Source organism: Tympanuchus pallidicinctus, unplaced genomic scaffold, assembly GCF_026119805.1.
Source record: "Tympanuchus pallidicinctus isolate F22 unplaced genomic scaffold, pur_lepc_1.0 scaffold1, whole genome shotgun sequence".
Taxonomy (NCBI): Eukaryota; Metazoa; Chordata; class Aves; order Galliformes; family Phasianidae; genus Tympanuchus; species Tympanuchus pallidicinctus.
The window spans coordinates 23,162,246-23,174,100 of NW_026294618.1; the positions used below are offsets into that span (position 1 = coordinate 23,162,246).

Below are 11,855 nucleotides of genomic sequence, written 5' to 3' on the forward strand. Positions count from 1 at the left end.
GTCCAGTCTGAACATAAGTTGAAAAAGAAAGTTCAACTATCAGAACTGTGAGATTGGAATTGTCTGATGTGAGCCATGTTAACCTGACTAGCATCAGTAATGATAGATGTGAATTACTGAGAAATAATTAGCATAATCTATAATATGAACATCTGCTTTTTCAATTTTCATTTTGAAAATATAGAAAAATAAACAAAAATATAGAACAAAATAATATCAAATAAGCAAGCATACAACATGTAAACTGAAGTGGTACAAATCATGTGAATTTTTTCAGAAATGCTTTTTCCCCTCCAACATTTTGAATTGGTGTCAGCTTGCTTGAGAATAATTTTTTGGATGTGAACAGTGCCATAATCTATCATACACCTATCTGCAGTTCCCTCTGCTGTCTTCTGCTTTGTCCAGGATGTATCTATAGCTGTAGTCTCCCACCATCCCCTGCCTGATCATTCTATGAAAGGCAATCAGTTCATCCTATTAAAGAGATAATGCAAGATACTCCCTCTCCAATGGACTTGACAGTGGCTATCAGGACATGGACATGACCCCTTTGTCTTTGCAACTGTCAGAATTTGAGGATGTCCTAGCCAGTGTGTATTATCTACCATATCAAGGGCATATTCTCATTGGATCAGATGGAGTCATTGTGGAAATCTCTAGTGGATTTCAGATTTCTAAGGATATAAATGTTTAAAAATTAAAACAAAACTATATAGTGACAAAAAATATCTCTTTCAAGAAAACAAAATATATAAAAAAACAAACCTCTTTAAGGCATTTTGATATCTCATTGGAATAGGAATTATTCTCATTTTTAATACTTATTGGTTAAACTAGAGTAAAATCTAGTTGTTGATTATTTTTACTTTTAATTTCTTACATTAAATAATAAGTTTAAATAATAAAATAGTTTCAAGATAAGAATCTTCAATAGGAATAAGTCTTTGATGGGTTACTTTTTAAATGAAGTTCAGTCTAACATAGCCCTAAGATGCTCTTTATTGCTTAATAATTATCTGCGACTTTTTCTGTTCTGTGGTGCTTAATGACCTTACCACCATATTCCTTCACCTTCTCTTCTGTATTTTCTTTACAATCCTCCTATAATCTGAAACTATCTGTTAGTTTAGTTTATGTAAGCAATTGTTCTTAACTTAAATGTAGTTTGAAAATTCTAATTAAAGTTCAAAACAGAAGATAATTTGCTGGAAACAAACCATTTTGGTGTTTCTAGTTGATTTTTTTTTTCTGTTTTTTGTTTTGTTTTGTTTTGTTTTTGTTTTCAGTTATTCTACTTGTTCTGTTTCTTCTTCACAGTATTTCTTCTCCCTATACATCTTGTACGCTACAAAGTGTACAGGGATTTAGGGGTTTTTTTGGTGGCAAAAAGACAAATACTGTTATACACCTACAACTGTCAGTGATGTGAAACTGCAGACACCTTGTTTCCTAGCTTAGATGATAGCAGTATATACAACAGTGTGCAGTAAGTAAAATTAAAACCACTTCATACCTATTAACAACTGCAAATTGGCTGCAGACGTCAGGCATTTTACTAGATGCAAAAGGTGGACCATAATCAGACATGTGGAGCAAATCAATGCAGCACTGTGAGTGTATTATTTGATAGTATCTTCAGTTAAGTAATGATGCTGTTTACAAGAACTTTAGTTAAGTATGTTAAATATCTTGTTGCAAGATGCAGTGCATCCCAGATGCAAGTGACAGAAAAAACACCACAAACAGTAAATTCCTTCTGAGTCTTACAGTTTTTCTAAAGGTTCATTGATGCTTCTCTTTGTTGTTTTTTTCTGTTGTTTGTTTGTTTGTCTTTTAAATGGAGTTTTTTGTGCATACTAACATTCAGATGACTAAAGATAAGAGAAATTTATAAAGTATCTTTTTTGTACTTTGTACAATAGATCTTAAAATTACTGACTGTGCCTTTCAGGCAGATCTTCACATATAAACTTTGCAGTCTTTGATTCAATGATTCATCTGTGCAAAGGGAAGAACAATCATGCCACAAACACCAGGATTTTGAGTAATTTATTTTATTTATTAGAAAGGAAGTAGTATCTTAGTGACAGTGTTCTCTTGTGGATTTTAAGTGGATAAAAAGTGACATCTAAACAAATAAATAGGACTGAGTGGTCTTATGGTGAAAGAGTTGATACATAATTCATATTATCAAGTCCTGTATACTTTGTTTTATTGATGTCCAAATGCATTGACACAAAAGTCTTTTCATATTACCAGCCAGGAGCCCTGCCCATTTTTATTTTGGCAGCTGAAATACACCTTCCAACTCTTTGCAAGCTGTTCTTACATTTGAGGAGACTGAGTTTACTTGTATATCCCTTGGTAATAATTTGAGGAGATAGAGGAAAGGTGCATCTGAGAAAAACAGCACCACTTTTCGTACTTGTATACTATGCAACTAACTGTATATATATACACTGAATCATATATGAATCATACATATATATACTGAATCAGTAACCAAATAAATATATATGTATATATTTGGTTACTGATTCAGTAACCAAAGCAACTACATGTATTTTACTAATGTGTTTATACTTGTACATACATAATACATGTGTATGTTTACCTAAATACTGATCTGTAAATCTTTCTGTATATGTAGACCTCTGTGAAGTGTTCTGTCTGTTAGATGGTCCTGGTTCAACTATGCATCTATGGGTAGATGGTACTTTTTTCTGATAAAATTCTTACTTTATCATTGGTTATTGGACTCTAAGTAGCAAGGCCCACTTCTTTGCCAGATAAAGACAAAGATAAAAAGGGTATATAGGTAGAAACTGTGGAAAGGCTCTCAATGCAAACTTCTGAAGATTTGTCACTTTGATGTAGAGTGGCATTGTACATTGTATACAGTCCCTACCTTTGATCATATCTTGCTACTGAAGACTGCATATAGAGCAGAAAAGCTCCTTCTACCTGAGCAGACCATACGTAACTGAACAAGCCATGTACACAGTCATGTCTAACACTTCTACAGAAGTAGCCATTCACAATTCTGAGACAAGCTACTCTTTATCTTTGAAATTACATCTATTAAGAAAGATGGTCACAGAACTCTTTTTGTGAATCTTCAGCATCATCAGGAGGGAGGGGTCAGTAGAGATTTAGCTAATTTTTTTACTGCTTGCATCTCCATTATCTGATGATTCTTGCTAAAAAAAAAAAAATATGAGATAATTCAGTATATGAGAAAAGGAAGGAAAAACTTCAAAGTTAAAAGAATGGGAACACAGAATACCCCATATAAGCCAGAATCAGAATCTTAGTATGCCATCTTTGTGGTGCATGGCAAGTACACATTGCGGTACTACACCCCACAGCTAAATAGATTTAATCCCTTTAAATAGAACAAGATAAGTCCAAGTATGAAACTGGCATTTCTGGTTTAACTGAATGAGTATGAATCCTCATTTAACTGAATGAATAGAAGAAAGTGAATAAGTGCAAGACTTGTTTCCTTCCCCTTCCCCTTCCCCTTCCCCTTCCCCTTCCCCTTCCCCTTCCCCTTCCCCTAGCTATTCATGGAAAAATACATAATAGCTATTCTAGAACAATTCTGCATGTGCGTTTTTTAGTTTAGAATAATTGTTTCCATTTTGATTTGGTTTCTTTGTTGTTTTTGTTTGTTTGTTTGTTTTTTGTTTTTTGCTTTTTCTCCTGAAAAATATATTTAAAATTTCATTCCCTTCTGGTTAGTTTCTGTGGATAAGACCTAATTTTAAAATTCTACAATAGAGGATGTGAATTCTTCAGATAATTTTAAACAAGAACCATTTTACACTCGTGGGACTCATCATCCTGTAGACAATTGCATTGCTCATTATAGAATTATGCTTCTACCCAAGAAGTTTCTACAGTGTGTAATATTGAAAACATAAATGGCATCAATTTCTCTGAGAAAATCCTTGCCATTCATAGTCTTGCACATGTGGCTGCGCACAGGAAGTAATTTTGAAGAACTAAAACAAAATTGCTTTATTTCACTTGTACAAGGCTTGTACAAGGACAAAAAGCAAAGACAGATAACTTTTTAATAGTTCAGAGCTACATCTACCCCTTGAGTGTTGTCTATGATCAGTTTAACTCTTCCTATGTCTTGACACTCTTCATTACTACATATACAGTTTTGAAGACTCTTGCAACAAGATCCACATTTTAGCTATAACCTCTTTAATTCCTTCACTGTCATCAAGATTGCCATGTTTAAAATTTTAATGGCTAATGTAGGTTTTATATCCTTGTTTTTTATCACTGAAATCTGTTTCATAGCCTAAATTGGCAATATATTAGTAGAATAAAATACAGTCATATGAGATAACAGTTGACATAGATCTTCATAGCAAAATAAGTGTAGAAGTAGGGTTGTTAAGTATGATAGTCTGAAGATATCAAGGCAAATCAAGTGGTAACTAAGGATAATTTTATTGCATAAGTTGGTATATTGGACAAACAGCCAAACAGCACTCCTTTTGTCTAAAATTTGATTTGTTTCTCCCAGCTGTGTAAATTAATATGATAAAATAGAATACTTCTCCATACAAGCTTATCTTGACGTCAATATGTCTATTTTTCTCGTTAAAACTACTTACATTGCTCGTTTTTCAAGTGCCAATGATAAGGATGCCCCTTATTCTGTCCTTTTTTAGATCCCTGGAACTTCTTCTGTTGTTCAGAAAAAATGGAAGTCTCTGCAGTCCTCAGCACAGCAACGAGGGCTGGGACAGTCAACAAAGTCAAAGATCAGTGCTGTGGCAGCTGAAATAAAACAGATTCGTGCAAGAAGGAAAACAGCACGTATGCTAATGGTTGTCCTCCTGGTTTTTGCACTTTGCTATCTGCCAATTAGCATCCTCAATATCTTGAAAAGGTAAAGTTTATCCCAAAATGTAAACACTTGGTAAAGTTTTCTGTCTAAAATCAATCCTCTGTTATGAGAATCTTAATATTCTGACAGATACTTTTGAAGGACAAGGCCTACTTATTTCATGAGAAAGAGATTGAAAATAAGCATATATTTGCAAGAAAAAAAATGAACCTAACTTATCTACAGTACTGAAAATCTTGGACAGTTTGTACAAGCCTTATTAGTAATCTCTTCCTCATGAAAGTGATCTATCTTATCTTCTCATTAAAACTTGCCATTTACATGGGAGTACATCTTGTTTGCTGTAAATGAACCCTGAAAGTGCACTTCCCTAAAACTGCAGCTGAAAGCTGCCAGGAGAAAATAGTGTAATGGCTTAGCCCCAAGGACTTTTACCCAAGCTTCATCAAGTACTGTTTTGAAACCCAGTTTTGAATCTATTTTTAGGATAATCCTTCAGTTTTTCCATTAAGCTGTTGTTTTTGGGGTTTTGCTTTTGTTGTTGTTGTTTGCTTTTGTTTTTAACTTTTTACCTTTTCTCTCTTTCTCATTTGAGATATAATTGTTTACACTCTGTTTTTGTGCAGAGCTTGACAAGTTTTGATACAGTTACATCTCTTGAGACCACTGACATACTGATAAACAATGACATATAGCAGGTTTGATCTTGAAGCTATTAGCTGTCTTCAAGAGATAAAGGATCGTTAGAAAAGAAACATGGTTTTGTTGGTGCTTGAGAAATATTTGATTTTCAACGTTGGATATGAAGGCTAGAATGCATCTCACTGAATTCTGACATATTTCTGAAGTCTGATTTAAGCGCTTTTCATGCTCAGATCACTTAGTAGGAGGTACAGAAATAAAGAAGTATTTCCACCTCAGGGCCCATTTGGTCTAAACCACAGAGGAACTACAGTCTCCTTCCACTACACTAGCAGAGTAGGCCTGCAAGTAGATGCATGTTTAAAATGAAAAAATTGGGCGTAAGGAATCAGGGCAAATTTTTCTGGAGTACAGAAGCTGCTATTGTGGCCTGCATAGCTCAGTTCTTGGCCAGTTCAATGCTTTTCTAATTCCACAGAGATCCTGTTGGATAACGGTCCCAGAGCTAGAAACCCCAGTTATATGAATTGATCAAAAACATTTCCCATCTTATCTAGCACCTACTGATGTTGCTACGTAGCAGAAAAGTCATGTATCTGCACCTTTCCGAAGTGCTAATGCTTTATATTGTGCAAACCCATCAAGAATAGATGCTGAGCCATAGGGAGAGGAGTTTATACTCTCAAGCAAACAGCAGCATAGAATCTTCTTTTCTGTGATACTGCAAATAAGTCATCAAAGGGAAAATTAGGCTAGAATTGGGCAATTACTCCTTCTCATATGATTTTAATTTTGCCGTCTTTCAGGTTTGATTTTCTTTTTCCTTAGGGTTTTTGGGATGTTTAATCATGCTGATGACAGAGAAACCGTGTATGCCTGGTTCACGTTCTCACACTGGCTTGTATATGCAAACAGTGCAGCCAATCCTATTATTTATAACTTCCTCAGTGGTAAGTTGCAGTTATCTAGAATTCAAATTTAATGTACAGTTTAAATGTAATGAGCCATAGTAAATAAGAAAATGACTGTATAACATCAGCTGCATTCCTTCAGTGAGAGCTAGACCCTGTTCCCTGATGAATAGCATTATCTTCAGACTATCTACCTATAACTAACCAAAAGAGTGCCAGCACCCAAGTCCAAGTGCTTGAATTCAACTGTCCATGCCATTAGTTTGTTGGAGAAGTCACTGGCATGACTTCAGTCTAAAACAATTATCATTCTCCTAAATCACTGGATAACGTCAGGATTAGCACAGCCCAAGGGCTGTCCCCAGTTGGCATTTTGTATGCAGCTATCAGGTCTTGGAGTTTGCAAGTGTTTAATAATACTTGCAGGGCCAGACTCTGCCAACTAGTTTCAAGGTTAAAGAACCAGTCAGGATGCTGTTTACTTACTAGTATATGTTTGTCTTAGTTTGTTATTCGTCTTATTTGGCTATGAGCTGCAGAATCATGACCAAAACTGGTTGTTTTACAGCAGGGAGAAAAAAGCTTGGTAATCCTCACTACATGTTTTCCTGCTTTGTTGGTTTTTGTGTGTGTGTGTGTGTGTGTGTGTATGTGGTGTTTAGTGTGAGGATGATCTAAACAATCTATCCCAAGCTCTGAAAGCAGATTAATAGGCTGTTGAATACATTTTAAAAAATTTATTGAAATTGAAATACAGAATAACCTCTCTCATTTCACATGTAAAGTAATGCTGCAGTCATTTAAGCCTACTATTGCTCAATTAGTTGTTTTTTTTTTTTTTTAATGTGTTGTTAATCAACAAACTATCCATACCTTAATTTCATAGGTTGTTCTACTTTGTCCATCCTGTCTTGCAAATAATTATTTAAACTTCATACCATACCTCACATATATTCTTATGAAGATTGTATTTTGTCTTTCTCCAAACCATTTAAAATGTTGTTTGCTGCTCCAGTAGTGATAGAAAAACATGTCAATGTTCTGGATTAATTTTGCATTAGATAACTCCTTTTTTCTAAGCTATAAAGTTGATTGAAACATGGTTTACAGTACAATTTTTTGTCATTACTCTTTTCTTCTGTTTGACAGGGAAGTTCAGAGAAGAATTTAAAGCAGCGTTTTCTTGTTGCGTCTTTGGTATTCACAGTCACCATGATGAACGACTCACAAGAGGTCGTGCCAGCACAGAGAGTCGAAAATCTCTGACCACCCAAATCAGCAATTTTGACAATGTTTCAAAACATTCAGAACATGTTGTACTGACCAACATAAACACACTTACGGCAAATGGTAATGCATTAATTACCCACTGACAGTATCATTGTTCCCACGTCTTTTGATGCTGTGCTAGTAAAATCTAATTGTGCATAGAACAGTCTTTAAGTATAATGAGAAAAAGTGTTCACAATTAAGAACTGACAGTAAGAAAAGTAAGTTACAAAATATATTTTACAGAGTATGCTGCAAACTTGATAATATATTTATGAATCAAAATTTCATTTAATCTCCTTCAAAGTCTGAGCTGCAATTGGAGAAGGCATAGAGTAAAAATATTTCGTTTAAATATTTTCTTTGGATTTCTGCATCCTTTAATTTCCTAAGTAAACACAGAACAGATAGCTGAAGATGTGAAAATAATTTTCTGTGATGTTGCAATCTGTTTATAAACAGATATATTTTACTTAGAGCTAACTAGCTGAAGTTATAAGACGTTTTGTAACAGATACCTGTATTAGCCAAAAAAGTGTAGCTTAAAATACCCAAATGTCTTTGGCTATTTCAAATGATCTGCTCACCAAGAGTTCTGCTGTGAGTTGAGCTGATCAAATAAGAAATTGGCATGAACTTCTCACATTTTATGTTCTTTTTTGTATTGGATATGTTTTTATATGTATTCCGAATCAGTGGAGAAGCCACTCTTGATTTTTCTCCAATACAGGTTGATGAGCATAGTTAAAAATAAAAGGCAGAACTTGTTCAAACTTTGCTAGTTTCATGTAGACACTAAAATGACTGTGCAATTCTCTATCTTGTGAATAAGTGGAAAATGACATCTAAATTATGATTTTATATTTCTTATTACATATATATATGCTATATGTTATATTCTAGTGGGATTTTACAAGTGATGGAATTCATCCTTGCTCTCCAAGATATGTGAGCACTGTTTGTCTAGAAGTTACTTAGGCTAGGACTATATTAGCTATATATTGATAACAGAGAACTTGGTATGTCCAAGGTAATCAATTCTTAATACAGGTATCTAAAAAGAACAAAATTAATTACATCTGAAGGTGTATGCCTTCCACTACTGTAGAAGACTCACCAGGTGACTCACTTAGTTCAATTTCAATCTGTCAGTGTTAATTACCCAGAAATAATTTTCTGCTGGATGCTTTGGTGGAGCATCAGCTAAAGGCTGATTAACATACTCTTCAATGTGTAAAGCACTTAATAGTAAAATGCTGGAAATCAAATCCAGAAATGAATTCCTTCTATATGATGATATTAAAGAGAGGATTTTCTTCCTCTAGGATTGTAGGATGGGATTTTTATTCAGTACCTGTATGTACATACAAATAAGTGCTCTAGATGTTTAAGCAACCAAAAGAGATCTAGGCTCAGTTAGGTTATATAAACACGGGCATCAGAAACTACCTATTGAGATTTTTCCTGATTTTTAGACATACTGTTGCTGGTCCAGAAGCATGTTACACTTCCCATCTCTACCTGTGAACCTCATATGTCTAAATGAACAATAGTGCTTTGCTAGCTTTACTGACACCCTTTAAACACAGTCAACAGTGCCTAAAAAGCTTTTCAGCTCTCTCCAAAATAGGCAGCAGATTGTTGGTCATTAACTACTGTCTACTTTCCATATTGTGACCAGGTTAGCCAGATTTGCCCTTCTCCTTTAGTGTTGTCATTTCTATATGTATGGTGCAAGCAAGATCACAGCAGTGAAACCCAGAAGGCAATGGGACTGTAGGTGATGTTTTAGTCTATTATTTGTCATCATTCTTTTGTACTTCTTTTGTACAGGAACCTGTAGTGCTCTATTGTTCAGTGTCAGATGGATAAGGAACAACAAGGCAATTTACCAAATAATGCATGTTTAATAAACTGAACATATTTAAATTTTTAAAAGTTTAATACATCAAAAATCCCCTAAGGCTTCAGGCAAGAAGTCTTTTACGTTTACAGTGAAATTTGAAATGTTTTCTGGCAGATTATTTTGTTAGTAAATCAACACCTCTATACCATTCAGAGAAAATACCAGTTGCAGGGTGAGCCAGCCAACTACCTGTTACAAGCAGTAAATTATCTTAAAATTCTTATCTTACAGGTATTACAGCTACATTCAGCCCTTTGAAGTCAATGGAACTGCATCTCCACATACCAGGGGTGAACGTGTCTTCAAATTTAGATGAAGCAGTGAGAATTTCTGCAGGATGCACTGGCAACACAGAGAATGCAGAATGGGATAAATTTGTCCCTAGTGTAACTAAATTTACCTCAATGGAATTGCAGCAAGGATGACTTTGGCTCAAAACAGCTGAGAATGGCATTTGTTTTTAGCTGTGTTACAGACTAGAACAACTGGACAAAAGGATTCCTGCAAAACGACTGCCTCTTCTACTTCTTCTCAGTCTTATGGAAACCTACTTACCTCAGTACGAGCTAAGCAACATGTCTTTACAAGTCTTTTTAAAGAGTGGATTGTATCATACTTTGTAAATACTGTAGATATTTATTTTTATATATTTTAGATGCTGTGGAATGTTCTAAAATGTACTATATAAAGAACTCTACGTATTTGAAAGAAGTCTCATTTATTTATATCCTGTTTCTATTAATGAATGACTTATTTACAAGGAATACTTACTTATGCACTAGTGGTATTCTGGAATTACTTTGCACTTCTTTTTCTGCTGTTTCACTTGTAGTAAATTCTGTATTAAGGAAGTTTCATTTCAGATTGATTTTGGGAGATTCCAGACTACTTTTCTAAGCACAGACATGCTTCTGAGATATGAATTAAAAGTGCTGAAAGTCACACATATTTTCAAAAGTTACACTAAATAGCCAGTCTCTTTTTCTTCAGATGAGTGCCTAAAAGGTAACTACTTAAATAAAACTTGCATGATGTTCAAAGGTGCTATTCCTACTCAGGCCACTAGGAATAACAAGTATCAGCACTTCTGAAGAACTGGACATTTTAACTTTGGTAATTCCTTTTAGTCCATAATGTCTGCAAGTGCTGCTACAGAAGATCTTCGAAGACACTTAAAATAGAAAACACTGATTATTTTGCTTGCTCTCACAATTTCTCTCTCATCTGCCATTTAACACCAATGATACAAACATTTAACAATTTCATGTGCCAAGAAAATGTTGATTTTTGAACAACTAAAATAAAGTATTTCTCTCTGGAATTTTAGAGCAGATATTTCATTGCTCTAGCAGATGAAATACTCACTCATCTACTTTTCATTTATGGGAGAAATTCTTTGGCCTGGGGCTTCCTATCACATATTGTAGTATTTTTCCTTGGTGAATTAAGCTGATACATCAATGGAGCTTAGTGTACTTGGGGTAAAGGCCACTGGCAATTTTTGACTCCTGCAACCCTTTGACATACTGGAAATTGAGGATCTGGCCTTAATTTTTTCTTTTGTAAGAAAAAAAACAATTCTTTTTTCTCCTCTTTGTTTTCTTTTCTGACTTCCACTAATATCCTCAAAACATTATGACGCTACTAAGAACTTATTTTATTCATAATTACAACTTCATATTCTTTAGTATGAACAGTATGAGATGTAATTTATTCACTGACAAAATTCTTTTTTTTTCTAGCCAGAGTGAAGGGCATATCTTTACGACACAAGTGATACAATCAAAACTTATCTAAGGTTTGAAATTGTAAAGGTGGGTGCAGTGTTAACTAATTCTTGCCAGTACATCAAATATGGTTACCCAGTTAAATACTTTATTATCTTGATGAAAAAAAAAAAAAAAAAAAAAAAAAAAAAGTGCATCCAAAATGGGGTTTTCAGAAAGAAATATTTTTTGAGGCAGATATTGTTATTTCTTTATTCATTTTATTTTATTTTATTTTATACAATTTGAGAACTACTTAGATATCTTTTTCTGAATTTTTCTTTGAAGATAAACCCTACACTGATAATGGAACATACTGAAGAGGATCCATGAAACGTGGAAAAAGAGTTTGTAAAACTGGGAAGAATATAGGAATGTTGTCAGGGCCTGTGGGGATGCAACAAGGAAGGAAGACTAAGGTCCTCTTGGAATTATTCCTTGCAAAGGAGGTAAAGAACAGCAAAAAGGGTTTTTTTAAGTATGTC

At 34.3% G+C, this 11,855-nt stretch overlaps 1 protein-coding gene across 1 annotated transcript in view; it reads left to right on the plus strand.

Annotated features, from left to right (window-relative positions):
• The window catches only part of HCRTR2 (hypocretin receptor 2), a 32,290-nt gene extending 21,989 nt beyond the window's left edge, over positions 1-10,301 (plus strand). The window contains exons 5-8 of the mRNA XM_052677077.1: positions 4,698-4,918; positions 6,347-6,468; positions 7,579-7,779; positions 9,836-10,301. Of these exons, the coding sequence (XP_052533037.1) occupies positions 4,698-4,918; positions 6,347-6,468; positions 7,579-7,779; positions 9,836-10,029 (738 nt within the window). The 3' untranslated portion in view covers positions 10,030-10,301. The remainder of the gene's footprint in view (positions 1-4,697; positions 4,919-6,346; positions 6,469-7,578; positions 7,780-9,835) is intronic.
• Positions 10,302-11,855: the final 1,554 nt, after the last annotated feature.